Source organism: Canis lupus, chromosome 33, assembly GCF_003254725.2.
Source record: "Canis lupus dingo isolate Sandy chromosome 33, ASM325472v2, whole genome shotgun sequence".
In the NCBI taxonomy this organism is placed as follows: domain Eukaryota; kingdom Metazoa; phylum Chordata; class Mammalia; order Carnivora; family Canidae; genus Canis; species Canis lupus.
In genome coordinates this window covers 29,876,103-29,903,463 of record NC_064275.1, presented here as the reverse complement: position 1 = coordinate 29,903,463, position 27,361 = coordinate 29,876,103, and the positions used below count along the sequence as shown (strand labels likewise).

The 27,361-nt window shown below is 48.4% G+C and overlaps 1 protein-coding gene across 4 annotated transcripts; it reads right to left on the bottom strand.

Moving 5' to 3' along the window:
• Nucleotides 1–941: 941 nt before the first annotated feature.
• NRROS (negative regulator of reactive oxygen species) lies at nucleotides 942–27,361 on the bottom strand. 4 transcript variants are annotated; one of them, XM_049105566.1, is made up of 4 exons: nucleotides 24,746–24,848; nucleotides 17,392–17,944; nucleotides 5,364–5,484; nucleotides 942–3,076 (listed from the first exon to the last, which is right to left on the bottom strand). In XM_049105566.1, the coding sequence occupies exons 3-4, from the start codon at nucleotides 5,469–5,471 to the stop codon at nucleotides 1,127–1,129; spliced, it is 2,058 nt and encodes a 685-aa protein (XP_048961523.1). In that variant the 5' UTR covers nucleotides 5,472–5,484; nucleotides 17,392–17,944; nucleotides 24,746–24,848; the 3' UTR covers nucleotides 942–1,126. The 4 variants fall into 4 exon arrangements, with proteins under 4 accessions (XP_048961523.1, XP_048961522.1, XP_025329728.3 ...); XM_049105565.1 differs by lacking the exons at nucleotides 17,392–17,944; nucleotides 24,746–24,848 and adding an exon at nucleotides 26,324–27,361; XM_025473943.3 differs by lacking the exon at nucleotides 17,392–17,944 and having other exon boundaries at nucleotides 24,746–24,884.

Sequence of the window (27,361 nt, the reverse complement as noted above, 5' to 3'; positions counted from 1 at the left end):
CCATGCAGGGGGGTGAGGGGGTGAGACTGCAGGTGTGAGTGCAGGGCACTCCGAGAGGGCGGTGCCCGAGGCCACTCAGGCTGCACTTGGCAACACGGGCAGTGACAGGAGGCCACCGGAGGCCAGGAGGACTCTCATCTCGGTGCTCCTGCCCTGCTCTGCATTTGCCATCCTTGGTGACCCCTCAGGGCACTGTCTCTCGCCTCCACAGGACATGTCTTGGAGTGGTTCTTGCCCTAGGATGGCTCCAAACTGCCCCCCTGGAAGGAAGGAAGGAAGGAAGGAAGGAAGGAAGGAAGGAAGGAAGGAAGGAAGGAAGGAAGGAAGGAATGGAGGAAGGGAGGGAAGGAAGGGAAGGGAAGGGAGGAAAGAAGGAAGGGAAGGAAGGAAGGGAGGGAGGGAGGCAGCCCGAGTGGCTCAGTGGTTGAGCATCTGCCTTTGGCTCTGGGTGTGACCCGGGGTCCTGAGATCGAGTCCCACATCGGGCCCCCCCTGCACGGAGCCTGCTTGTCCCTCTGCCTCTCTGTGTCTCTCGTGAGTAAATAAATAAAATCTTTATAAGAAAGAAAAACAGCTGGAAGATGATGGAGATCAGGGAAGTTAAGCAATTTACCATATAAGGGACTTTGAAGACACGCAGAATCCTAGCTCTCTGTTACCATATGGGACGAGCGGTTTCTATTTCTAGGTTTACCATGTTAGCGGTCTGTGACTGTGGGCAACTTAACATCCCTAAACCTCAGTTTCCTCATCTGTAAAATAGGGTCTAGGGGTGCCTGGGTGGCCCAGGGCGTGATCCTGGAGTCCCAGGATGGAGTCCCACGTCGGGCTCCCTGCATGGAGCCTGCTTCTCCCTCTGCCTGGGTCTCCGCCCCTCTCTGTGTGTGTCTCTCATGAACGAACAAAATCTTTAAAAGAAGAAAGAAAACACAAGCCGAGTCTCACTTGAAAAACATTTACGCGAGACGCTGTTTTATTGTCGCGGGGCACCGCTTAATAAATATCTTCCCAGGGCGACGAGGGTGGCGCACAGTGTGGGAAGGCGCGCCCGGGGACCGCCCGGGGGCCACCAGGGGCTTTGACTGAAACCTCGGTTCGCGGGGCCTGTGGCCTGCACCGGGCCGGCTCAGTAGACGGACGGCCAGCGGCAGCGGCTCTTGATGAGGCGCAGCAGAGGCTTCCTGAAGGTGAGGGAGAGCACGGTGCCGGCCACGAGCAGGGTGAGGCCGCTGGGGAGGACGAGCACGAGGTACAGCAGGCCCGTGTCCACGCGCTCCCACCGGCAGTCGCGGGGCGGGCCCCCGGGCAGCTCGGCGAGGCGCAGCACCTTGGAGGACAGGCTGCAGGTGACGGCGGCCAGGTCGGCGACGGCGTGCAGGCGCTGCAGGGCGGCCCAGCCGTCCAGGCCGCAGCAGTCGTAGGGGTTCTGGCTGAGGTAGACGGTGCGCAGGCCCCGCGCCAGCCGCTCGGCCACCGCGCTCCGCGGCAGCGCCGTGAGGCGGTTCCCGCGCAGGTCGAGGCGCCGCAGGGCCGGGCCGCCGAGCCGCGGGAAGGCGCGCAGCGCGTTCCCCGACAGGTCCAGGTCCCGGAGGCTCCCGAAGCCCGTCAGGTCCAGCTCCGGGAGGCCGCGGCCCAGGCCCACGTTCCTGAGCGCCAGCACCTGGAGGGTGGCGGCCACGGCCCGCAGCGCGCCCACGGAGCCGTTGAGCACGCCGCGGTTGCCCGACAGGTCCAGGTGCGTGAGCGCCGTGCCCCGCAGCGCTTGCTCCTGCAGCGGCGGCAGCCCGCAGCCCTCCAGCGCCAGGCTCCGCAGCGCCGCCGCGTTGCGCAGGTCCACGCAGGCCGCGCGGCCGCGGGGCGCGGGGCACAGCGCGATGCGGTTGTGGCTCAGGTCCACGGCGCTGAGGTTGGCGGCGGCGGCGAAGAGGCCGGCGGGGACGCCCGCGAGCCGGTTGGAGCTGAGGTTGAAGGCGCGGAGGCCCGGCAGGCGGCCGCGGAGGCCCGGCGCCACGCGCAGCTCGGCCAGCAGGTTGTGGCTCAGGTCCAGCTCCGCGAGCGCCGCGGGCGGCTCGCGCGGCCGGAAGTGCAGCGACGCCAGGCAGTTCCGGCGGAGGCTGAGGCGGGCCAGGGCCGGCATGGCGCGCAGGAAGCCGTCGGGCAGGTACCGGAAGCGGTTGTGGCTCAGGTCGAGGACGCGCAGCCCGCCCAGGTCGCCGGCCGCCGCCTCGTCCCACAGGCGCACGGTGCGCACGCGCGTCTCGTTGCCGTCCAGCAGGACGAACTGCGCCACCGCCTCGCGCGGCGCCGACGCGTTGTCCAGGCGCGCGTAGAAGCCCAGCAGGTTGTCGCGCAGCAGCAGCGTGCGCAGGCGGCCGCAGCCGGGCAGCAGCGGGAAGAAGAGCAGCTGGTTGTGCGACAGGTCGAGCGTCTCGAGCTGGAAGGCCGCGCCGCCCGCCGCCAGGAACCACTCCAGCGCGTTGTAGCTGACGTTGAGCACCCGCAGCTGCGTGAGGCGGAAGTCCACGATGCACGGCAGGTTGTTGTAGGCCAGGTTGAGGCGCCGCAGCCCCGCCAGGCCGTCGAAGGCGCCCGCCTCGATCTCGAAGATGTAGTTGCGCTGCAGGTCGAGCTCCCGGAGGCGCCGCAGGCCCTCGAACACCGACTCGTCGAGCCGCATGATGGCGTTCCGCGCCAGCGCCAGCGACTCCAGCGACGCCACGGGGCGCAGCAGGGCGGCCACCATGTCCTCCGTCAGGGCGTTCCCCGACAGGTCGAGCGTCCGCAGAGCGCGCAGGCCCCGGAAGGCGGCCGCCGCGTCCCGGTAGCTCTCGCCCAGGCGGTTGTCGGGCAGCGCCAGGCTGCGCACGCGGGCCTGGCCTCGGAAGGCGGCGCGGCCGATGCGCTCCAGGCGGCAGCCGCGCAGGCTGAGGCTCTCGAGCGCCGGGTAGCGGCCCAGCGAGTGGTTCCACAGGGTCCCGAGCGGGTTGGCGTCCAGGAGGAGGCGCCGGGAGGAGGCCGGCAGGTCGGCGGGCACGGCCTCGAGGTTCCGCCCGCGGCAGTCGGCCCCTCCGTCAACCTAGGTCCCCGGACACAGCGGTCAGCGCGGAGGAGGCCCCGGGGCGCGCGCCTCCCGCAGGGACCCGCGCGGCACCGCTGCCAGCGGCCCTAGACACCCTCTTTGCTTCTCGGGAAAAAGGACGGGGAAATGCAGAACGAAAGGGGAGCTTTGCTTTGTGCAGACGGTCAGCTCGGCAAGCCGTCCAGTAACCTACCTCCACGCCCCCCGAAGTGCCCACAGACACACCGCCAGGGCAACGGAAATAAACCCCATCCCATCCTACTAGGCGCCCGGCTCTCAGCGCCCCCTGCGCCAGTAGGAGGGCTAGCGCCGCGCTCGAGAGCAAGCATCCTAGCGGCAGCCCCTTTCGGCTCTGCTTTTCATCAAACGGGTGACTTCGGGCTGGTTCCCTAACCGTTGGGACCTTTGTTACTCCACTAAAATGGAAATTATGGTTTTCTCATAGAGGCTTTTTTTTTTTTTTTTCCTTGAGGACTCAGTGTGATTGTTTATGTCAAACAATACAGAACCCGGCCCCTAAGTGCTTGATAAACGTTAGCTCCGATGGTTAGCATGACTCGATTAATCTATTGTTGAGCGTTTGAGCGGTTTCTGATTTCCAGAGGAACATCGGAAAGAATGTGTCAACTTCCTTTCACACTTCCCCTCCCCTCCAATGTCTTGGGCATCTTGATTGGAATCGCATTATAATTATGGGTGAATTGGGGGGATAACTGCCATCTTTACAAAGCTCCATCTCCCCACGCAGAAATAAGGTGTATTTCTTTCTTTGAGGAAGTGCTGGCCTCCTCCTAACAGGGACTCTCTGGAGAATGTTGCGGTCAGGGGCTTTCTTCAAGCTGTGAGACCCTGTGAGATCCTCACCACAGCTGCTGCAGCTATGGCGTCACACCTTTGCGATTCCCTGCACCCCCACGGAATGGCTGTCAGAGCCTGAGACCTCACCGTGTTCATTCTCTGATAACATGGGGCTTAGGCAAGGGAGGCACCTGAGCTCTCAAACTCTCAGCCTTCAAAGAGCCTCACCTAATCCACTCCTGGAGCTCCCTGCCAGCGGACCCCTGACCCCTGCTCCTGCGTGCCAGGCTGGAGAGGGTCAGGCAGGGGGTCTAGCCTGAACCCTAAAAGGCTTTCCAAGAACTCACACTTTATTGCCTCCTCTTTCCCGAATTTTTTTTTTCTCTTTTTTTTTTTTTTTCTCTTTCCCGAATTAGCCTCCCTTCAGGAGAGTTAATCTTCCATTGCTTCTGTAAGGGAATAATGGAAGACTGTAGTAGCGCAGCCTAACAACAAGAATAACAGATAAGACACGCAGCTGCTACTACATACAAGGCCCTGTTCTGGGAGCTTTATATACACTAACCCATTTCATCATCATGACAATGCAGTGTTAGGGTATCATTGGTTGGTACCACTACTCCATATCTCACAGAGGAGGAAACTGAGACACAGAGTACCCCTCCTGCCACTGTCACCAGCCAATAAGCTGGGGTTCAAACCTGGTCTGGCTCATAACCCCCACTCCATACTGGAAAATACCACACAGCATAGTGGTTAGAGGTTACTAAAACTAGCTAAGAATCATGACCAGCTGGGTTTTTCAGATTTATCAGCTTTAAGAACATATTTTCGAACGTAGGTATTAACCCCAACATTCAATTTGTCTTTCTAGTGCCTAATATATAACAGGACCTACCTGAGAAATGTTTATTAAATGTATGTCTCCCAAGCAGACTTTTGATATCATGGACTTATAGGCAAGGGAGAAATTTTCCAGAAATGTGCTCAGTTGTTATGAGCCAAGTCTGTTTCCACATATAGGCTGAAAGCCCCGGAGAGGGTAAACTGGAAAAGCTCAGCTCTCCACTCCCTGAATCATTTTAAGCCTGAATGTGATCAAGGATGTTGGTCTGCAGCACAGTGAGGGCAGCTGTTTGCGCGTCTGCTGTTGGCTCATAGACAAGCTCTGAGTCAGGGTTTACCCAACTTTACTACTACGCCCTAGACAGGGATTCTGATACCATTAGTGGAGCTCAATCATCCAGATTTTTAACAAGGTGTTCTTGTTCTGAATATCTGACCTAGGCCTGGCCCTTCCCAGGTATCATCTTAACCTTTGGTTAAGGAGCAGCTTGCACACAGCATCGTGCCAGCCAGCTACAGAGTGATTTCAGGTTTCTTTATTCCCTGCCCTCTTTGATGGACAATCCACCGGTTTTCCAAACGGACCAATCCTTGTCAGGACAGAAGCAACAGACAGCTCAGAGTTCCCTGGAAAACTCACCAACTCGCAGCCGCCTTGGGAAGCTGCTGTGGCCATTCCACTTTGATTTCTCCATTCCAAGGTCAAGAAGTGAAAACCCAGGCAGAGCCAGAGGGGCAGTAACTCCATCTCAAGTGCAGCACTGTGGACAGAGGGCAAGGAAAAAATGGGTAAGAGAAGGACATGCTCAAAGGCTGCTTTGCGCTCTTGGTAGAAAGAGCCAGTTCCCAGCTATGTCTGGTCTTGGAGGCCCACAGCTATAAGGAGGTGGAAACCCACAGATTATTCAAATACCTCGTTAGCCAACACTTTCAAGCTTTCATGGCAACTTATTTTTGTTTTGCCTCTACATTTGATGTACAGGTGGCTGAACACTGAAACTTTAAGATCCCACCAACAGAAGAGAGAGGCAAAGGACTTGAGGAACCAGGTCTGAGGTCACCTGGAGCTTGTCATGTTTTGTAGTTCTGCTGAAGTTTTCCTCCCAGACCTCAAATCTGCCTGAAGCGTTTTCTGAGCTCCATAAATATTTGCCAAATGAATAAATGAGTGAAAGAATGCTGAAATGGGATTGAAACATTAATTGTAGCTTCTGGTCCCGTAGAGTTAGTAATTACTATGTTGACATGAGGTTTTTAGGAGGGTAGATCTCATTTGGATACAGCCCTCTGGAAAAAAAAAAAAAAAAAGGACTTTGGTATTTTGCCTGAATAAAAGAAAACACTGAGGGGCAAATGAAAGGTAATCTTCAGATATAGTAAGTATTATTGATGAACTTTGGTCACCAGCCCTCTTACCTGGCCAGTAAATACAAAACAGGAACCATGAGAAGGCTTAAAATTACACATATAGCAACAATTTTAGAACTGAGAGAAACCATGATGGAAATCTATACCCTCTGCCATCGCAGCTCTAGAGGAGAACATTCAAAGGCCCAGAGACAATAGGGTCTTATTCAAGGCTCCAGATCAACTTAGGAGCAGGGCTGAGAGCAGACCCCAGGGTCCCCCCTCTGAGCTCCAGGATGAGGAACCAGCATAGTTTCTCTCCCTGAAAGTGCTGTTGAACTGACTGCCCTCCTGTTGGGAGGGCTTATAGCCCAGTGGCATTTCCGTCTCAGCTCTGCGTTCCTCACAATCAGAGGCAAGTGCCTGGCCCAGGATTTCATCTGCCCCGTCCTCTCCTTGCCATCCGCCTCTGGAGGGACCACAGGGCCTGTTTCCTAGTCTCTGAAGCCAGCAGCACGAGCACTAATCTGAACCTCCTCACCTATTCCAGGGGACCCACATCCAGGCCACCTTGGGCCCCTTCCTCTTTCTCTTTCTTTGAATGAGTTTACACATCTCTGAGGCTAACTTTAACTTCCTAGTCAGATCTGAATACTCAGCAGTGAAAACAGACTAGCAGAAAAACAAAGTGAAACCAGGTAAATCAACTTTAGCCTTCACTTCAGGTCAGGTCAGCTCTCCTTACCACAGAGGGAACCTCTAATTCAGAATGCATCAGTCTGTGCCGGACACTGGGAATCCCCTTCCTAGCCCTCCTTCCGCTTCTGCACCTGTGCAGGAACTACTACCTCAGGGCATGTACAGGGCACAGATGGCAAAAGGAGAGCCATATGGGCTCTGTCCTTAGGATCATCCCAGGAAACACACACAGGCACAGGAAACAACCTTGGGATCACTGCCCACCTTGAGATAAGGTTGCCAGATTTAGCAAATTACAGGATGCCATTTGGATGTAAGATAACAACTTTTTTTTTTTTTTAAGATTTTATTTATTCATGAGATACACACAGAGAGAGAGAGAGGCAGAGACACAAGCAGGCTCCATGCAGGGAGCCCGACGCCGGACTCGATCCCAGTTCTCCAAGATCACATCCCCGGGCTGAAGGTGGCGCTAAACCGCTGAGCCACCTGGGCTGCCCCAAATAACTTCTTAGTGTAAATATGTCCCATGCAATATTTCGGTCATACTTATACTAAAGAAATTCAATGTTTATATGACATTCAAACCTCACTGGGTGTCCTGTATTTTATTGAAGACAGACAGGGACGCCTGGGTGGCTCAGTGGTTGAACACCTGCCTTCGGCTCAGGGCATGATCCTGGTGTCTCTCTCTCTCTCTCTCTCTCTGTGTGTGTCATGAATAAATAAATAAAATCTTAAAAAAAAATACAGGGAATCATAGACTTGTCCCCTTCCTTCCTCCCTCACACTCTCTGTCAGGCTTGGGATGGTACATGCTACTGTGACAATGACCCTTCCAGAACAGACAATTTCAATTTATACTGAAGACTGGAATGCTAGATAGGCCTGATGTCATGCCCAGAGTATGATTTTAATTTCTGGGTCAATGAGAAAATTTCTGCAAATTTAAAATCTATTTTCTCCTTCCTCCTAAACTTAGCCAACCAGCAAAGAAAAATTATTGCCCTTCCCTCTGGGCAACTCTTTCTCTCATGAGGCAGCATGGGAAAATTATGGGATTTAGAATCAGACAGACCAGGGTTTGAATTCTGGCTCCAGTATTTGTTTTTTTGTCCTTGAGCAATTCATTTAAAGTCTCCAAGACTCAGATAATCCTTCTATAAAGTGGGGATAATAATAACTATTCAGAGTTTTTATAAGATCAAGCAGTATATGTGAAAGTGCTTCATTAACTATGAAGGTAGTTAATAACATAATTACCATTTATGAGTTTTAAACACCATTGAGCCCGTTGACTGGTTGTTATGTGTAATCTCCAGGGTTATTTAACAGTTGCACAAAGAAGGGAAAAGAATGAAAAATTTGGATGGAAGAATAAATATATCATTATACCAACTGAATGTGTGAAAAGTAAGCAGAAAGATTGCATTTCAATTCTGTTAATAAATTATTTTCTATGTTAATAAATTCTATAACAAGGTTAATCCCAGTAACAGATGAGTATGCTGTTGAGAGCTGTTTGTCCTCAGATAGATGTCTTACCCTGCTCTGTATCACAGGGAGCTGACTTTTTTTTTTTTTAAGAATTTATTTATTTATTCATGAGACACAGAGAGAGGCAGAGACACAGGCAGAGGGAGAAGCAGGCTCCACGCAGGGAGCCTGACGTGGGACTTGATCCCAGGACCTCGGGGTCACGCCCTGAGCCAAATGCAGCCGCTCAACCACTAAGCCACCCAGGCGTCCCCGTCCTTGAGCTTTTACTGGTGACTCCTAGACTCCAGTAACATCTTCCTGCCTTTACCCTTCCCCTACCTAGGGCAGATCACAACTTCCTGAAATTGCTAACCTCTGAGTTGACTACTTGCCAGTTACCTTCTCGGCCTTTTCTATCAGGTGAAGCCAAGTTCCTGTATTAAATTTTCTCTTTAGAGACGCCTGGGTGGCTCAGTGGTTGAGCATCTGCTTCGGCTGCGGTCGTGATCCCGGGGGTCCTGGAATCGAGTCCCACATCGAGCTCCCTGCAGGGAGCCTGCTTCTCCCTCTTCCTGTCTCTGCCTCTCTCTCTGTGTCTCTCATGAAAAAATAAATAAAATCTTTAAAAAATAAAAAAAATAATAAATTTCCTCTTTAAAAAATAATCTAGGTGTTTCTGTTTCCTGGTTGGACCCTAACAGATACAATGATGTAAGTGAGAATGGCTTTGGATCAGTCCTAAACAAAAAGGCATACAATGACTCTGAAAAGAATAAAAAGCTTTCAAAATTAATAACCATTCAGGTTGAGAAACACTATTTCAGGAGTATATAGGATTCCTCGAAGCCATTGCACTGCAAAGAGTACAAGATGAGCTTGGATGCCAAATGTCACTGAAAATCACATGAACCTTCTACTGTGTGCATACAACTGCTTCCCCACACACACACCCAAAATTAACTTCCTTTGGGTGAGGATCACTCAACAGAGTCTCTAGCTATTAACAGAGAATCTAAGCTTGTGGCAATAATAACTGCCCCACTTCAATCTCTCTGACATCTTCTAGAAAATACATCTTTTATAAAGTCAAATCATCTTAACTACATATTTGGTAGAGAAAGAGAAGTGAAAGGAAAATAATTATAATGGAGGGCATACATGGCAGTATTACATTAATAATTTAAATGAGATAACCTGAAACCTCCCCTCACTATAATTAAAAGGGCCTGGATCCATGGATCCCATTTCATGGACTGTGAATCATTGCAGGAGCCACAGAGGAACTGTAGCTACAAGGAACTGCGAATCAACCCAAGTAGGGCTTGAATAAGTATCACGTCTCCTCCTGGTCTGGGTGACCACTGGGAAAGTCCCCCGTATAAAAGCTGAGGTCCTGACACGAGAAGCAGATGGCATTAACAGACTCTGCTTGTATCTTCTTAAACCAGGTAACAAGATCGAAGAGTTCCTTCCAAGTGTGAAGGCAAAAAAATGGTAAGTCCTGCTCTCTTTTATACACAATCGACAATTCTATATTCTTTTATTCAGTTGACAATTTCTATATGGTCTCTATATTTTATCCAGTCATGGTTTTCATGATCATGGCTAATGCCAGAGACTGCGAGCTTCTGATTAATGAGAAGCTTTGAAAGACAAGGCACTATGGAGCCAGGTGCTAGCAGGACAAGCACTGTAGCATGTCTGTAAACACATCTCACTTGGAGATATTAAGATTATAAATCCTACCTTCTGGGAGAGTCACGTTCTCTTAGTATTACATTTATATTTCTTCTTCATCTTCTAACTACTCTGTGTTCAGTCATCACAAAATGTTCTTGTCGGTTCTTCTCTACGAATTCCTTGCAATATCAGGACCTCCAATGCTTCATGGCATCCCCTATGCAGTCATTAGTCTTGAGACTAAGCATTCTAACTGGCTATCATGGAAACCTGTGATTTGACCCACATCAATCCCATGTCTATACAGTGTTTCTTTTTAAAAAGTTAATGTATTTCCGCTGCGCCACCCAGGGATCCCAAAAAGTTAATGTATTTATTTTAAGGGAGCTCCATGCCCAACGTAAGGCTCAAACTTTGGACCCTAAGATCAAGAGCCGCACACTCTACCAACGGAGCCAGCCAGGTCCCCCTATACAGTGTTCCTTTTTATTTTTTATTTTATTTTATTATATATTTTTAAAGATTTTATCTATTTATTCATGAGAGACACACACACACACAGAGGCAGAGACACAGGCAGAGGGAGAAGCAGGCTCCATGCAGGGAGCCCGATGTGGAACTCGATCCGGGGTCTCCAGGATCAGGCCCTGGGCTAAAGGCGGCACTAAACCGCTGAGCCACCCAGGGATTCCGCCCCCCACCCCCCCCACCAGTGTTCCTTTTTAGTCAGAAATACAATATAGCTTTTTATCTGGTTCTTCTCTGTTCACACCTAGTTATAATAAATAAGTGGTGAAAACAGATTTATTTCATAAAAACAATATGAATCAAGGCTTTATAGAATAAGAGAACACTAATAGTGAGGAAGAATGCATATCAGCCATAAAAATTCCTCTTTGTTATAGAATGTATGCTTGTTTGCCTTTTCTCTTTCCACAAAATAGTAGGAGAAGCTTCTGCTTCACCGAGCCACAGAAGGGGAAGGAAGACCGAGTGGATGGTCCTTGCAGACTGACAGGGATGGGGACATTTACTCCTTTTGGACAGGGTGCCCAGATCTGGCCAGCAGCAGCTTAGCTGTATGCTGGGTGAGCACTTTCCATATGCATCCCCATGACCACATCAGTTCTGGGCTCAGGACCACTTGAATGGAAGAAGATGGCAACATGCAGGCCAAGGAATGGCTTCAGTGAGGGGACATGCGGGTTTTGCTTGCTTTTGCAATGGATAGGGAAGAAAGTTGTGAGTGCAATCTTTAAACAGGTCTCTGCTTCTTGAAGTCCTGAAATTTCCATGTTCCCACCATCACAAAATTCAAAATTGTTCAGGGGGTGCAGCAGCATCCCTAGTTTTGTTAGATCATCTAACACTTAAACATATACGTATACTACTTTTTTCCCCCAAACGCATGTAGATTTTCCTGTATTAATAAAATAAAACTTTTTTTTTAAAGGGTAACTCATTCCAAATATTCTTAATCAGTGGGTAGTAAAACACAACCATATGGAAAGGCCAATCTACAGGTATTTTTGTCCATAAAAAGATCTCCTCAGGGATCCCTGGGTGGCGCAGCGGTTTGGCGCCTGCCTTTGGCCCAGGGCACGATCCTGGAGACCCGGGATCGAATCCCACATCGGGCTCCTGGTGCATGGAGCCTGCTTCTCTCTCTGCCTGTGTCTCTGCCTCTCTCTCTCTCTCTGTGTGACTATCATAAATAAATAAACAAATAAATCTAAAATAAATAAATATATATATATATATCTCCTCAAACTAAAAGTTTGGGAATACTAAGTAGTAAGTCTGACTTGAGTTTTGATTTTGTTGTGTGGGAAGGTTTTAATTCCTTTTCAGGAAAGGATGCTGGATTTATAGTATTCAGGGGCACCCTGAATATCAGCTCACTCCCACATCGTCACCTGCCCACCCCCTCTCACCCCTGCTACTACAGAGCTGGGACTGCACCCTCTTTGCTAAAGGCGCTATTGCTAAGTATTAAGAGTGTTAAAATACATTAGCATGTGAGTGTTAAGAGCGTCATACATACATTAGCATGTAATTGAGAATTTTCTCCTCTAAATAATCAGATAAGCTGAACAAGCTGTAAACAAAGGGGTCTTGGAGAAAGCTAGTAACTCTCAGAGGTGCTATGTCAGAAACAAATCTTTGTAGACCGGTCTGAGGGGAATTAATCTCTAGAAGCAGAGAAGTGCGGGGTGTGAATGTGTGAGGTTGACACACCCCAGTGAACTGTCAAAGGTACGGGTGCTAGTGAGAGGTCTCCATACAAAGGGAATCTGCCTTTGTTTAAAAATAAAAGAGCAAATCCCACCTGGGATCCTGGGAGAAAGGGAAGGGCAGCTGGTCACACACCACAGAGACTAGATAATAAAGAACAGAAACCCCAGTCTGTGACCACTTCAAATAATTCCTACTACCAAGAAGTATTTGAAAGCCCCAGACAAATAGCTTTGGTCTCTTTGATCCACAGCAAAAAAATTAGAGTGACTTTAGCCTTCACCAAATGTTCAAACTTAGCATCTCCCACGGTGAGACCACCTGACACTCTGAGCTTCCAGGTGTGGCACCTTGGGAAACATAGAGCCCCATGTCGGCAGATACCTTTGCTGGAAATGTTTGCCCCGGATCCAGTCATAGGGAAACAATCAGACAGACCCAGGCTGTACATTGTCCTATAAGCCCTAGCTTGGGCTCTTCAAAGAAGTCAAAGTCTTGAAACACAAAGAAAGGCAGTTAGGAAGAAAAAAAGGAGATCTGGTTACAAGTGACTAAGAAGCATAATAACCAAGTGTAATGAATGTACCTTGAGTGGATTTTGGATTTTTAAAAATCTCTAAGAGAAAAATTTGAGACAACTGAGGTAAATTTACATGGGTACTGAATGATGTGTTTTCAGATGGTATTACGTAGAAATGATATTATCAGATTATTGCTAATTTTCTTAGGTATGAAAATGACTTTTTGGTTATGTAGGAGAGTGCCCTTATTCTGGAGAAATGCATATTGAAGTATTTAGGGGTGAAGTTTCATGATGTCTATAAGTTATGTAATCTCCTTTCACATGGCCTGAGAGAAAGAGAGGAAACAAATATGACAAATGTTAACAGCTGGTGAACAGAGGTGAAGAATTTATGGGAATTCTTTTAGTTATTTTTGCAACATTTCTGCAAGTTCAAAATGGTTTCAAAATTTAAAATTGGGATCCCTGGGTGGCGCAGCGGTTTGGCGCCTGCCTTTGGCCCAGGGCGCGATCCTGGAGACCCGGGATCGAATCCCACGTCAGGCTCCCGGTGCATGGAGCCTGCTTCTCCCTCTGCCTGTGTCTCTGCGCCTCTCTCTCTCTCTCTCTGTGACTATCATAAATAAATAAAAATTAAAAAAAAAAAAAAAGAACTAAAGTTGTTCTACAATTTAAAAAAAATTAAAATTATGAAAAATTAACACATAAACGCACAAACAGGGATGCCTGGGTGGCTCAATGGTTGAGACCCTACCTTCCACCCAGGGTGTGATCCTGGGGTCCCGGGATCAAGTCCCGCATCAGGCTCCTTGCAAGGGGCCTGCTTCTCCCTCTGCCTGTGTCTCTGCCCCTCTCTCTGTGTCTCTCATGAATAAATAAATAAAATCTCTCTAAAAAAAAAAAAAGATTCTCTCTCTACACTCCCCACCTGCACCCTCTGTAAACAAATAAAAGAAAAATAAAGGGATCCCTGAGTGGCGCAGCGGTTTGGCACCTGCCTTTGGCCCAGGGCGCGATCCTGGAGGCCCGGGATCGAATCCCACATCGGGCTCCCGGTGCATGGAGCCTGCTTCTCCCTCTGCCTGTGTCTCTGCCTCTCTCTCTCTCTCTCTGTGACTGTCATAAATAAAAAAAATAAAAATAAAAAAAAATAAAAAAAAACAAAAAAAAAAAAAACAAAAAAAAAAAAAAGAAAAATAAAGGGGATCCCTGGGTGGCGCAGCGGTTTAGCGCCTGCCTTTGGCCCAGGGTGCGATCCTGGAGACCCAGGATCGAATCCCACATCCGGCTCCCGGTGCATGGAGCCTGCTTCTCCCTCTGCCTGTGTCTCTGCCTCTCTCTCTCTCTCTCTGTGCGACTATCATAAAAAAAAAAAAAAAAAATTTAAAAGAAAAATAAAAAATAAAAAGTGCACTCTAACGAGATTCTTATAACAGGAAAATTGACCTATTTGCATACTGACAAATCATCGTGTTAGATAACTGTAGACATCATTTCTGTTTTATCTGCACATAAAACTAACTTGATTTGCAAGTTTTTGCTTGGAGAAATTGTACTGACACCAAGCAAATGGTTTATCAAGGTATATTTATTGCTTAAAATGTAGTCTGGAAAAGGAAAGAAGAAAGGGAGGGAGAGAGGGAAGGAAAAAAAAGAAAAGTCAGAATGACATTTTGGGTCAAACTTTAAATTCAAGACGAGAGGGGCTCAAATCCTCTGACTGAGGCCCTAAAGAAAAATGAATGAATGAATGAATAAATAAATAAATAAATAAAACTATTCAACTCTTGAATAGTGAGTTTAGGATTACTTTGATAACTAGCTATGAAATCAAAGAAAAATGCCTAAAAAATTTAAAGACACTTTATGTTTTCGTATAAATAAGACACAAGATGTACTTTTCAAATTGGTATATAATTCACAAAGCATCTAATTCACCCTTTTAAAATGTACAATTCAGTGTTTTTAGTATATTCACAAAGTTGTACAACCATCACCATTAATTCCAGAACATCTGCGTCACCCCACAATGAGACCCTATACCCATTGGTAGTCACTTATCCCATCCCTTGGCAACCACCAATCTACTTCCCATTCCTATGGATTTGCCTATTCTGGACATTTTATATATATTGAATTGTACAACATATGGCTTTTTTATGTCTGGCTTCTTTCACTTAGCCTCATGCTTTCAAAGTTCATCCATGTTGTAGCATGTATCAGTATTTCCTTTTATGGCTTCATAATATTGTGTTGTATGGAAAAATTTACCACATTTCTTTATGAATTCACTAATTGATGAACATTTGGATTGTTACCACCTTTTGGTTATTATGAATAATGCGTCTATGAACATTCTCATACGAGTTGTTGTGTAGCCATGTTTTCAATTCTCTTGAGTATACATCCTGGGAATGAAATTGCTGGGTTGTAGCATAATTCTATTTGATATTGAAAGACTGCCAGACTGCTTTCCAGTTTCTACATCATTTTACATTCTCACTGGCAGTGTATGAGGGTTCCAGTTTCTCCTCATCCTCATCAACACTGGTTATTTCCTGTCATTTTTAGTCCAACCATCCTACCAGGTATGAAGTGCTATCTCTGGGATTCTGATTTGCATTTCCCCAATGACTAGTAATGTTGAGTATTTACATGTTTTTATTGGCCTATTTCCACATCTTCTTTGGATAAATGTTCAAAATGTATACTTTTAAATCCAAAGATTTTTAAAATTTGATTTTGGTTTCATATGTGAAAGAAAATGAAGAATAGTTATAAAAGTAAAGAACCAGTTGTAATATTTGGTTGAATTAGTATATTCCTATATTTTGCAAAGAATCAATGTTCACATGGTGAATACATCCAAAAAGAACTTGCAGGGTCGCCTGGGTGGCTCAGTCAATTGAGTGTCTGCCTTTGGCTCAGGTCATTATCCCGGGGTCCTAGGATCGAGCCCCTGCATCGGGCTCCCTGCTCAGTGGGGAGTCTGCTTCTCCCTCTCCCTCTGCTGCTCCTCCCTACTCATGCTCTCTCTCTCTCTCAAATAAATTTTTTAAAAATTAAAAGAACTTGCATACTGAGGATTGGGGTAACATGGCATTTAGAATTTTGATGTATGAATTCAGACCTCATAATTTGCTTCTCTGGCTTTCTCTCTTTTAACTTGTTAAAACATAGGCAACAATGGCTTTTAAGGACCCTTCACCCCCAGAACTGTCTTATACCCCGAAGATGGGAGAGAAAATTGGCACACTTTTTATTAAAGACAATTTTACAAAATTTATCAAAGACTGAAACCGTAAATTACTTTTGATTGAATAATTCCATTCCTAGGGGTTTATCCTAAGGAATTATAATGTATGCAAAAATATTTTTACAGAGATATTCAGTACAATATTAGTAATAATTTTAAAAAGCAGAAACCATCTACAAGTCCAACAATGAAAGGATTGGCTAAATATGTTATGATACAACCATATGATGGGGATAATGTGCTGCAATTAAAAATGCTTCAGGGATCCCTGGGTGGCGCAGCAGTTTGGCGCCTGCCTTTGGCCCAGGGCGCGATCCTGGAGACCCGGGATCGAATCCCACATCGGGCTCCCGGGGCATGGAGCCTGCTTCTCCCTCTGCCTGTGTCTCTGCCTCTCTCTCTCTCTGTAACTATCATAAATAAATAAAAATTTAAAAAAAAAAAATAAAAAAAAATAAAAATGCTTCAGTGGCAATGTATTTAGCCACATGGAAAGATGTTCAGGAGCACCTGGGAGGCCCAGTCAGTTAAGCATACCTTTGGCTCAGATCATGATCTCAGGGTCCTGGGATCAAGTCCTGTGCCAGGCTCCCTGCTTAGTGGGGAGTCTGCTTCTCCATCTTCCCAACCCCAGCTCATGCTCTCTCTCTTCTCAAATGAATAAAATCTTTTTTTAAAAAGAAAGATGTTCATAATAAAATACTAAGAAAAAGAGAAAGATGCAAAAAGAGAATGCACAGTATAATCCCAAGTTTGCAAAGAATATGTGTTCATCTGCATGTGCACAGAAAACAGTTGAATCCACACCTGAATCTCAACAGTGGGGGAGAAGTCCACCTGATATTTACTTTTATCAAATCTGTATTTTTGCTTCCTTGTGTTTTCTTTTTTTTTTCTTTTTTCCTTGTGTTTTCTAATTTTCCAACAATCAACTTTAATTACTATATTAAGACAAGTTTTTAAAGAATGAAATTAATCTATTATTAATTAAAATATGTTATAATCAGAGCCTAATAAATATCACTAAAATAGAGAATTTTTTAAAGATTTTATTTGAGAGGGAGAGAGAGAGAGAGAGAGAGCACGAGTCCGAGCATGAGTGGGGGAGGGGCAGAGGGAGTAGCAGACCTCCCGCTGAGCAGGGAGCCTGATGCTGAGCTCAATCCCAGGACCCCGGGATCATGACCTGAACTGAAAGCAGACGCTTAACCGACTGAGCCACGCAGGTGCCCCTAAAAGAGAAAATTTCTTATAGGTACTTAGAATTGAAATTATTTTGAGTGTGCTTAAAATGACCATATTTGGAGTTAATGGAAGAAAAAAATATTGACTAGTAACTAAAGTAAGTTGTTTAATGACATTATTTTTCTTTTTCAGGGTCCAAGGGATTTAGATTTGGGGCCACCCAGGCGCCCCAAGAACTGCAGCATTTCTGAAGGGACTACCCACCAGTATTTGGAGGTGCGAACACGCAGGCCATGGAGAGGAGATGGTACGTACAAGGCGCCGCCGGGAACGCGGTGCAACGGCTTCCAGGCACTGGTTTCAAATGCAGAGGCCTTGTTCCCACCGCAGCCCAGCACACCTGACCAGCTAGACTCCACCTGACCTTGGGAGAAGAGCCTTCACCTGGGAGGGGCTGAGGTCCGGCTGCACCTGCGCGGAGGCTGCAGGCCACAGCAGATTTTCTTCTCTTGGGCTCTTCCTATGACAACTCGGGGCAGCCAGAGTGTGGAGTGATGCTGAACTCTATCCTGCCAGACTTCGTCTCAGGGCTGCGAATGAGCCCGCCGGCTTCCCTAGGTGCTCAGGGTCAGCCCCCTAGAACCAGCGGGAGGGGACGCCTGGGGGGCTCAGCGGTTGAGCGGCTGCCTTGGGCTCAGGTTGTGATCCTGGGGTCCCTGGATCGAGTCCCACATCGGGCTCCCCGCAGGGAGCCTGCTTCTCCCTCTGCCTGTGTCTCTGCCTCTCTCTGTGTCTCTCAAGAATAAATAAATAAAATCTAAAAAAAAACAAACAAACAAACAATGGAGGTCAGTCAGTTCACTCTGTACTGTTCCAAGGTCACAGGTTTTTAAAAATGCAAATATGCTCCCTCTGGGGCGGCAACACCTTGCTCTTACGGGGCTGGTGGTGGGAATGAGTGTGTTGTCACCTTTGTTTACGAGAGACCCACACAATCTCTGTGGACAGGCGCCCAACCAATGATGCATTACTTTCAAACCTGTCATTTCCTTTCAGTATCACAGGTTTGTTCTCTCTCACACCGCAGTGGGGCCGGAGGTGCCTCGCTGACCTCACAGGGTTGTGGGTTGTGTCACGAATGAATGAGAGAATGGGTGCAAGAAAGCTCGATATAAGGGAATGTGGGGACTTCACTGGTAAGACAAAAGTAGTGTTGGGACTAAAGGGGAGGCACAGTTCCTCTGTGCAAATAGGGAGCTGGTATCGGAATAAAGAAGACAGAAGAGGGGATCCCTGGGTGGCTCAGCGGTTTGGCACCTGCCTTTGGCCCAGTGTGTGATCCTGGAGTCCCGGGATCGAGTCCCACATCGGGCTCCCTGCATGGAGCCTGCTTCTCCCTCTGCCTGTGTCTCTGCCTCTCTTTCTCTCTGTCTCTCATGAATAAATAAATAAAAAATATTAAAAAAAAAAAAAAAGAAGAAGACAGAAGAGCAGCAGTACATTCCCCCATCCGTCTGCGCTGTGGGGTGTGACCTGGGGACGTTGGGAGGAGGACACACCACTCAGTCTGTGGGAGACTCTGGGCAGGGAAGGGGTTAGAGTGAGAACCAAGGCCTTACTGCCGCCCCTCCAACCTGGGTTCCCTTGAGAAGGGGCTCAACGGGGGAATGAGATGACACAGCATCCAGATAGCTGACCTGCGCGACAGGGTAGTAGTCAAGCTCCCAAATTGCTTCCCAGGCTCTCAGTGGCAACAGCTAACGTTCATTGAGCGCTCACCTAGGGATAAGTGCTGTGCCAGGTGCTCGACATGTAACAGTCCTCCCCGAATCCCAGCAGGTAAATGTTATCTCCATTTCACACATGGTGAATCGAGGCTCACAAAGGCTCAGGTGATGGAGCCAGAGAATGTCAGAGCTGCTGCAGTTGAAACCCAGTCTGTGAATCCAGCAAAACTCAACCTCAACCACAAGCCCCAGCCGCCCGCGGACACTTGCTACCCATGACTAAATCGTGTATTCTCACATACTGGTTCCTCTGTGGGAAAGGCCCTTTCTCTGGTCTTCTCCAGCTGCCAACCTCCTATTCATCCTTCAAGGCCCAGTGCATGTGCCACCTCCTCATCACATCCTAATAGTTCAGATGAGCAATGATCCATATAATAGCATAGAAAGTTGCAGCTCTTATGGAAGTTCTTTTTATCTTTTTATTATTTGCTTTTTATGTTTATGAAAAGGAATATGAGCAGTTACTAGGTATTGTTAGCGATTTAATTTTCCCCCAATATTTTATTAGGAACATTTTAAACACACAACATAGTTGAAAGAATGTGGCAGTGATTGCTGGTATATCTACCACCGAGATTCTACTATTAACATTTTACAAAAAAAAAAAAAAATTTACTACTCTTGCTTTTTCCACACAGCTGTCCATCTACCTATCCTTCTATCCATTCTTCAAACCATCTTAGTTTTTGATGCATTTAGAAATAGATTGCAGTCATCGCCATTCTTCCCCCTAAATATTTTAGAATGCACATCAAGTGATTTAACTAAAAATAAAGTTACTCCTTGTTCAATCTTCTGGATCGGTTTAGTTAATTTAATGTCAATTTATTGAGATTGCAAAGTCAGCTATTTGGGGAAAAGTTTGTCTTGTTTAAAAAAAAAAAAAAAGATTTGATCATCACTGCCTTACTGTTCTCAGCCAGAATTAGGAAGAAAGTAGCTTACACTGCAGTGTGAGTGGCTGATACCCTCTTTAACGCACTGCTCTGTAATAGGTATTTGGATAGGTAATGGTGAAAAGTAATAAAGTTTTCATGGTACAGTTTAAGGATGGCAGCATGTTCTAAAGCTGCTTTTTTTTTTCCTTTAAAACCTATTTGAATTCACGGAGGAAAGGGAGCAATATGATTTAAACAACAACAACAACAACAAAAACTTCCCTCCCAAAAGAACAATGATTTTTAGGGAATTCTTGGATAAAGCCAAAACAAGTGGATCATAGCTTATTGCTATTGGGTAATAATAGCACTTGAGGTTGCAAAGGTTTCTCACAGACCTTTGATCTCAGGACTCTGCAACATTTTTACAGAATAGGCATTATTACCTCCAGTTTTTACTGGGTTAAAATACACATATAATCTGCCATTTCAACCCTTTTTGAGTGTACCACTCAGTAGCATTAAATACAGTCACACTGCCATGCAATCTCACCATCATTCTTCTCTAGAACTTTCCAGCATCCCAGGGTGCCTGAGTGGCTCAGTGGTTTAGCGCCACCTTCAACCCAGGGCCTGATGCTATAGACCTGGGATCGAGTCCCACATCGGGCTCCCTGCATGGAGCCTGCTTCTCTCTCTGCGTCTATCTCTCATGAATAATACATAAAAAAATTTTTTTAAAGAAACTTTCCAGTATCCCAAACTGAAACTCTGCCACTAAACAACAGTAACTCTCTGCATCCACTCCCCTCAATTCCTAGTAGCCACCGTCTTTCTTTCTCTATACATTCTCCTATTTAGGCACCTCCTGTAAGTGGAATCGTGTCATATTGGTCCTTTTGTGCCTGGCTTATTTCATGCAGCTTATTTCATGTTTCCAAAATCCCTCCATGGGGATCCCTGGATGGCTCAGCGGTTGAGCATCTGCCTTTGGCCCAGGGCGTAGTCCTAGAGTCCCAGAATCGAGTCCCACATGGGCTCCCTGCAGGGAGCCTGCTTCTCTATCTGCCTGTGTCTCTGCCTCTCTCTATCTCTCATGAATAAATAAATAAAATCTTAAAAAAAAAAAAAAGTCTCTCCATGTTGCAGCATGTATCAGAACTTCATTCCTGTTTATGGCTGAATAATGGTCCCATTTTATGTATAGATCATGTTCTGTTTGTCCCATTCACCTATCAGTGTGATCTTGGGCTATTTCCACCTTTTGCCCATTGTGAAGAATGCTGCTGTGAACATGGGTATAAAACATCTATGTTCAAATCCATTTTCTCCATTTTACAGATAGGCAATTCAAGGCTTCACTAATTGCTCAGCAACACCAAAACCAGAGATGAGTTTTGGCCCAGATAGGGAGTGCTGGATATGCACCTGCCTGGGAGGAATATATGTTGAGTGAAAGCTCAGCTGGGTTGCACAGGTTTGTATTTGTTGGTAAATAGGTATCCCATGAGCCTGGCCCCTCTCTTGGAACTGCCAGACCCCCACCATGATCCAGCAACCAAGGAGGTACCCACCTGACCCAGCAGGGGCCCCAGGACCCTGCTTCTTTTTAAAAAAATTTTTTTTAAAGATTTTGCTTATTTATTCATGAGAGACACACATAGAGAGAGAGGCAGAGACGTAGACAGAGGGAGAAGCAGGCTCTATGCAGGGAGCCCGACGCGGAACTCGATCTCGGGACCCCGGGATCACGGCCTGGGCTGAAGGCGGCGCTAAACCGCTGAGCCACCCAGGGATTCCGGACCCTGCTTCTAATGACAATGTCCATTCCGATTGGACAGTGTCTGTACACGCGGTGTTTGATGTTCTGAATGGCACCCCTGAGTGTTCATGGGGCCATGGTCTTCGGTGGGGATGAGGTAACCTGTGTCAATGCCATGGAGTGTACCTATGACAAAGATGAGGTTCTGCAAAAGGAGCTAGAAAGCCTAAAAAAATCTGGGTATTTAGAAGAAGTAAGAAGCCAGTATTATTAAAGAGAGTAATTAGGGATTGGAGGAGGGGCTTGAGAAACTAGAACAAGAGAAAGGCCACCAGGCAAGTCCCAGGAGGAGGTCTCAGGTGTCAGTCTGGGCAGTGATAGGGAGACCATTAACGTATCTGAAGCTGAAGAAGGTGACCCAGGGCCAAGCATGGAATGACCTGAGGAGGAGAGCCCAGCCTTGGCATCGGGTGGGACCCGCAGGGAAACATCAGGAAGGCAAGAGAGACCCAAGGACTATGATAGGTGGACCAGGAGGGGCCAGTGTCCAGCCTGACATCTAAAAAGGGGTCACATGAGGTTACTGGAGAACATGATGTGTATGTACCCCAAGACGAGCCCCTGCTGGCACTGTGGGTGCGGGGCTGCCTCAGATACTTAGGTCCTGCTTGATCAGAGTCAAGGTAAAAAAGAGCCCAAGGGCTAACTTCTGTGGAGAAGCCTCCTCCCAATTCTCTTCTTTCTTGGGGGCACAGCCGAGTTTCTTGGGGCACGCAGCTAGCACCTGAGCACAGCGACGTTCTGGGCTGGGGCTGGATGGAGGTGTCCCTGGGTCCTCTCAGGGCTTTGCGGCCACATTCAGGCCATCGCAGGTACCAGCCTGCTCCTCGCGTCCACCTTGCTACTGAGAACATGACAGGGTTCTACTTCCTCCTTCATTCCCTTTGTTCGGTCTGAAATCACTCATGCATTACGGTGAGAAGGCACATGCGGTTTGCTCTGGAAATCAAGTTGGTTTTTCCTACCCACATGCATTTCTCCTTCTGGTAACAACTCCTCAATTCCCCTTTAAGGAAACAACCCTTCCTTTTTCTTTATCTCTTTTTTTGATTTAAAAAAAAATTATTTATTTATTTAGAGACAGTGTGCAAACCAGCACGGGGGAAGGGGGGACAGAGGGAGAGGAAAGAGACTCCCAAGCAGACTCTGTGCAGAGTGCCAGGCCCGGCGCGAGGCTCCATCTCACCCCCCTGAGACCATGATCCAAGCCGAAACCAAGAGTTGGATGCTTGACTAACTACACTACCTGGGTGCCCTTATTTTTTATTAATTTTTAATTGTAAAATACACATAACATAAAATTTACTATCTTCTCCATTTTTAAGCATAAAGCACAGTATTGTGAAGTACATTTACACTGTCACACAACCAACCCCCTTCCTTTCTTAAGAAGTCCATGTTTGTTTGGGTTTGACCTCAATCCCTGGCTCCAAGGAGGGGCCTAAGCACCTGGGTGGGCCCATCAGAGCCTTTTATTTCCCCGATCACGTGACTGGCTTATAATGGGTACATCACAGACCACAAGCCCTGAGAATCAACAGAAGGACTGTTATTAGAACTATTGGGAAAGAAGCTTTCTGTTCCTGTTCCGGATGCCAAACTAGTGGGAACTAAGATTGGAGCTGCAGTTCTTTGAATTCATAGAGAAATGGGAGTATCTTTTTCACCAGCTTTAGGACCTGCCTCATAACAGAAAAAGAGGCAAAGCTGGCAATGTTTGAGAACCTAGATCCAGCCATGCCTGAAGTTATTCCACATAGACTTTCCGGTTATCTAAAACAATAAATCTTTTTTTTTCCTGAAGCCAGGATGAGTTGGGTTTTTGTCATTTGCAACTAAAAGACCCCTGACCTCAGGTTTACAGTTGCTTGTGAAGCTTGATAAGATCCAAGTACCAGTGTCCTTTTCTGCTCTCCTCACCTCTCTGAGCTTTCAGAGATCACAGTGTAACCTAGCCCAGAAGCCTCCCCCACAAAAACAATGGACACATAACATTTGTTCAACGATGTTGAGAATAGTTTGTCGGGTGGGAAATGAGCATAATAAAGAAGTTCTATCAAAGGCAAACATATTTGTCACTAATCTGCACACGTGTCTGTAAGCATCACTGAGCACACAGCATGTCCCGAGAAAGATGACATTTGTTGGTCGTGGTTGAAAGCCCAGTGTCCTCTGACTTACGTGGTTATAATGTGGGTCAGGGGACAGTGTGAGGCACATCTAGGTGTCCATCCAGAGTCTAGCTTACACCGTGTGGCCTGAATGCACACTGCAGCCAGAATGAAGGTTATCATCCATCCGGGCATCACTCTTCTGGGATGAAGAAGGAGGCCGGACAGACGAGGTCCTGCATTCCTGACCCACCGGGGGCCAAGGCCAAAGCCCGCAGGCCCTGCTCTCTGTTTGGGATATTCCTGCTTTTGGAGGAGGCGGGCACGCAGTCTGTGGGATCAGGTTTGCATGGGTTTTCCTGACATTCTAGGAGGGCACCTACTAGATGAAAGCAACCTCCTGTGAAACAGGCTTTTGTTTTGGTTTGTTTTTGACCTAAAGGCAGGAATCAGGGTTTTGTTTTGTTGTTCTATTGGGGTTTTTTTCCCCCCTTGGCCCGGGATGGCCTAATGACCTCTAGGAACTCTTAGACCTACGCCCCGAAGCCATGGTGTGTGCGGAGGGGACAGTCGGTGTGGGGGGGCTGCAGGGCCGTCGGGGGAGGCGGCTTCGGCCCCTCCCCCCCACCCCCCCCCACCCCCGCCCCTGCATGTCCGGCCACGTGGCCACCTGTCCGCCCGGCGGCGGCCCCCACGTCCGTCGGTCCGTCCGGCGGGTCCGAGCAGGATCGGGCCCCACGAGGTCCCGGGGCGCTCCGGGGAGGGGGCTTCGCGGGTCTCGCCCCACTTGGCCCCCAGCACCGCGAACACACGCGCCATCGGTGCCTGGCGGGACCCGGGGAAGCTCGGGGAAGGCGGCGGCAGGCCCGGCAGGTGCAGGCCGGCAGGTGCAGGCTCGCGCTGCCCGCAGCGCCCCGCGGCCCATTTCACAGATGAAGACGCCGAGGCTCCGGACCCCCCCGCCCCCAGCGCCCTCCGCAGCTCCGGGCGCCCCCAGCCCCCCCCGCGGGCCCCACTCACGGCTCCCGCGGGCGCAGGCGGCTCCGCGGGGCGCATCCTCTCGGGCCGCCGCCTCCCTCCTCGACAGCGCGGGCCGCGGGGCTGCGCCCCTCCTCGCCGGGCATCGGCTTATTTTAGCGCGTGCGGAAGGGACGGACGGAAGCTGAGGTCACATGGAGCGCGGGCGGGGGCGGGGGCAGCACTGGGGGGCGGGGGCAGCACTGGGGGGCGGGGGCGGGGGGCTCCCCCCACACACACACACACACCCCCGGCGCCCCGGCCTCCCGCCGAGCGCGCTCCCCAGCCCCCCAGCCCCCCAGTCCCCCAATACCCCCATCCTGAATCCCCGAATCCCCAATCCCTCAATCCCCCCAATCTCCCAATCCTGAATCCCCCAATCCCGAATCCACCAATCCCCCAGTCCCCCAGCCCTCCAATTCCCCAATCCCTCATCCCCTAATTCCCCAGTCCCCCAATGCTCCCAATCCCACCAATCCCCCAATCCTGAATCCCCCAATCCCGAATCCACCAATCCCCCAGTCCCCCAGCCCTCCAATTCCCCAATCCCTCATCCCCTAATTCCCCAGTCCCCCAATGCCCCCAATCCCACCAATCCCCCAATCCTGAATCCCCCAATCCCGAATCCACCAGTCCCCCAATTCCCCAATCCCTTATCCCCTAATCCCCCAGTCCCCCAATGCCCCCAATCCCCCAATCCTGAATCCCCCAATCCCCCAGTCCCTCAATCCCCCAATCCAATTCCCCCAACCCTCCCACCCCCCATCCCCCAGTCCCCCAATCCCCCAATGCCCCCAATGCCTCCAAATCCCCCATCCCCCAATTCCCCCAACCCCCAGTCCCCAATCCTGAATCCCCAATCCCGAATCCGCCAGTCCTGAATCCCCCAATCCCCCCAATCCCCATGACCTGTTTGATCCCCTCCACACACCCCTCCCTCTGGTAACCCTCAGTTTGTTAAGAGTCAGTTTGTTAAGAGCATGTTCCCTGGTTCGCTTCTCTCTCTCTTTGTCCCTTTGCTCATCTGTTTTTTTAAAATATTATTTATTTATTTATTTTTAAAGATTTTATTTATTTATTCATAGACAGTGAGAGAGAGAGAGAGACTGAGAGGGGCAGAGACCCAGGCAGAGGGAGAAGCAGGCTCCACACAGGGAGCCCAATGTGGGACTCGATCCCCGGTCTCCAGGATCACGCCCCAGGCTGCGGGCAGCGCCAAACCGCTGCGCCACCGGGGCTGCCCTGCTCATCTGTTTTTCCCTGAAATCCCACATATGGACGAGATCACATGGTATTTGTCTTCTGACTGACGGGCTCAGCCCCACACTCTCCAGCTCCCTCCGTGTGGCTGCAAACCCCAGATCCCCGCTCTCTTGGGGCAGGGAGCAGAGAGCGGGTTCCCACCTGCCGCCTCCACTCGTGGGGGCACCTGGGCTCCTTCCACCTCTGGCCCAGTAACCCCGCTGTGCAGTAGGGACGCGGCATCCCTTTGAAATAGTGTTTTGGACTCTTGTACTGGGATTGCAGGATCATAGGGGAGCCCTACTTTTTCTTCTCTAACTTTTTGAGGAGCCTCCATACCGTTTGCCACGGTGGCTGCAGCAGCGCCCGGGGCTTCCTTTGTCTCCCCATCCTCACCGACACTTGCTGTTGCCTATGTTTTTTATTTTAGCTGTTCTGGCGGGTGTGGGCAGCGTCTCACTGCGGTATTGATGCCGGTTCTCTGATGAGAAGTGATGATGAGCATCTTTTCATGTGTCTGTTGGCCCTTGGTATGCCGGCTTCTTTTTTTGAAGATTTTATTTATTTATTTATTTATTTATTTATTTATTTATTTACTTACTTACTTACTTACTTACTTACTTACTGTAGAGAGCGCTGGCAGAGGGAGGGGCAGATGGACACGGAGCCCCTCTAGCAGACTCTGTGCTGAGCACAAGCCTGACAAAGGGCTCAATGTCACAACCCTGAGATTATGACCTGAGCTGAAACCAAGAGTCAGACGCTTAACCTACTGAGCCACCAGCCACCTCCATCGCGTGTATTCCTTGGAGAAGTGTCTGTTTGTGTGTTTTGCGCAATTTTAATTGGATTCTTTGCTTTTTTGTTGTTGAGTTGGGTAAGCTCTTTATATATTTTGGGTGCTAACCTTTTTCAGATGTCATTTGCAAATATCTTCTCCCATCCAGGAGGCTGGGTTTTAGTTTTGTCGATTGTTTCCTTTGCTATGCAGAAGCTTTTTATTTTGACGTTGTCCCAACAGTTTATTGTACTTCTGTTTCCTTTGCATCAGGGGACCTAACTAGAAAAATGTTGCTAGGGCCAATATCAGAGAAGTTACTGCCTATGCTCCCTTCTACGATTTTTATTGTTTCAGGTCTCATATTTAGGTCTTTAATCCATTTTGAATTTCTGGTCTTGGACATTTTGAGGGGTGACGAACCGTTTCCTCTGAGCTCTGCTGATCCAGAAACTCTACTCTAAAGATTAAGGGGGAGCAGACTTAGGGAGTGGGTAAGACATGCATTTTTCCAAACAGGAGAGAGTCCACCTTTGGATGAGTCATCACTCAGATAATCTTTACTAATAATCTCCTTTTATGTGTCCTGCATGTTGAAG

Excerpts from the sequence above, each read along its gene's own strand:
- NRROS (XM_025473943.3), bottom strand. The coding sequence starts at position 24,849 with ATGCCCGGCGAGGAGGGGCGCAGCCCCGCGGCCCGCGCTGTCGAGGAG. Across the intron at positions 5,485-24,745 it reads CGCCTGCGCCCGCGGGAGCC|TGCTGCACTTGAGATGGAGT; the intron begins GTGAGTGGGGCC and ends CTCTGTCCACAG. Across the intron at positions 3,077-5,363 it reads CCCAAGGCGGCTGCGAGTTG|GTTGACGGAGGGGCCGACTG; the intron begins GTGAGTTTTCCA and ends CCGGGGACCTAG.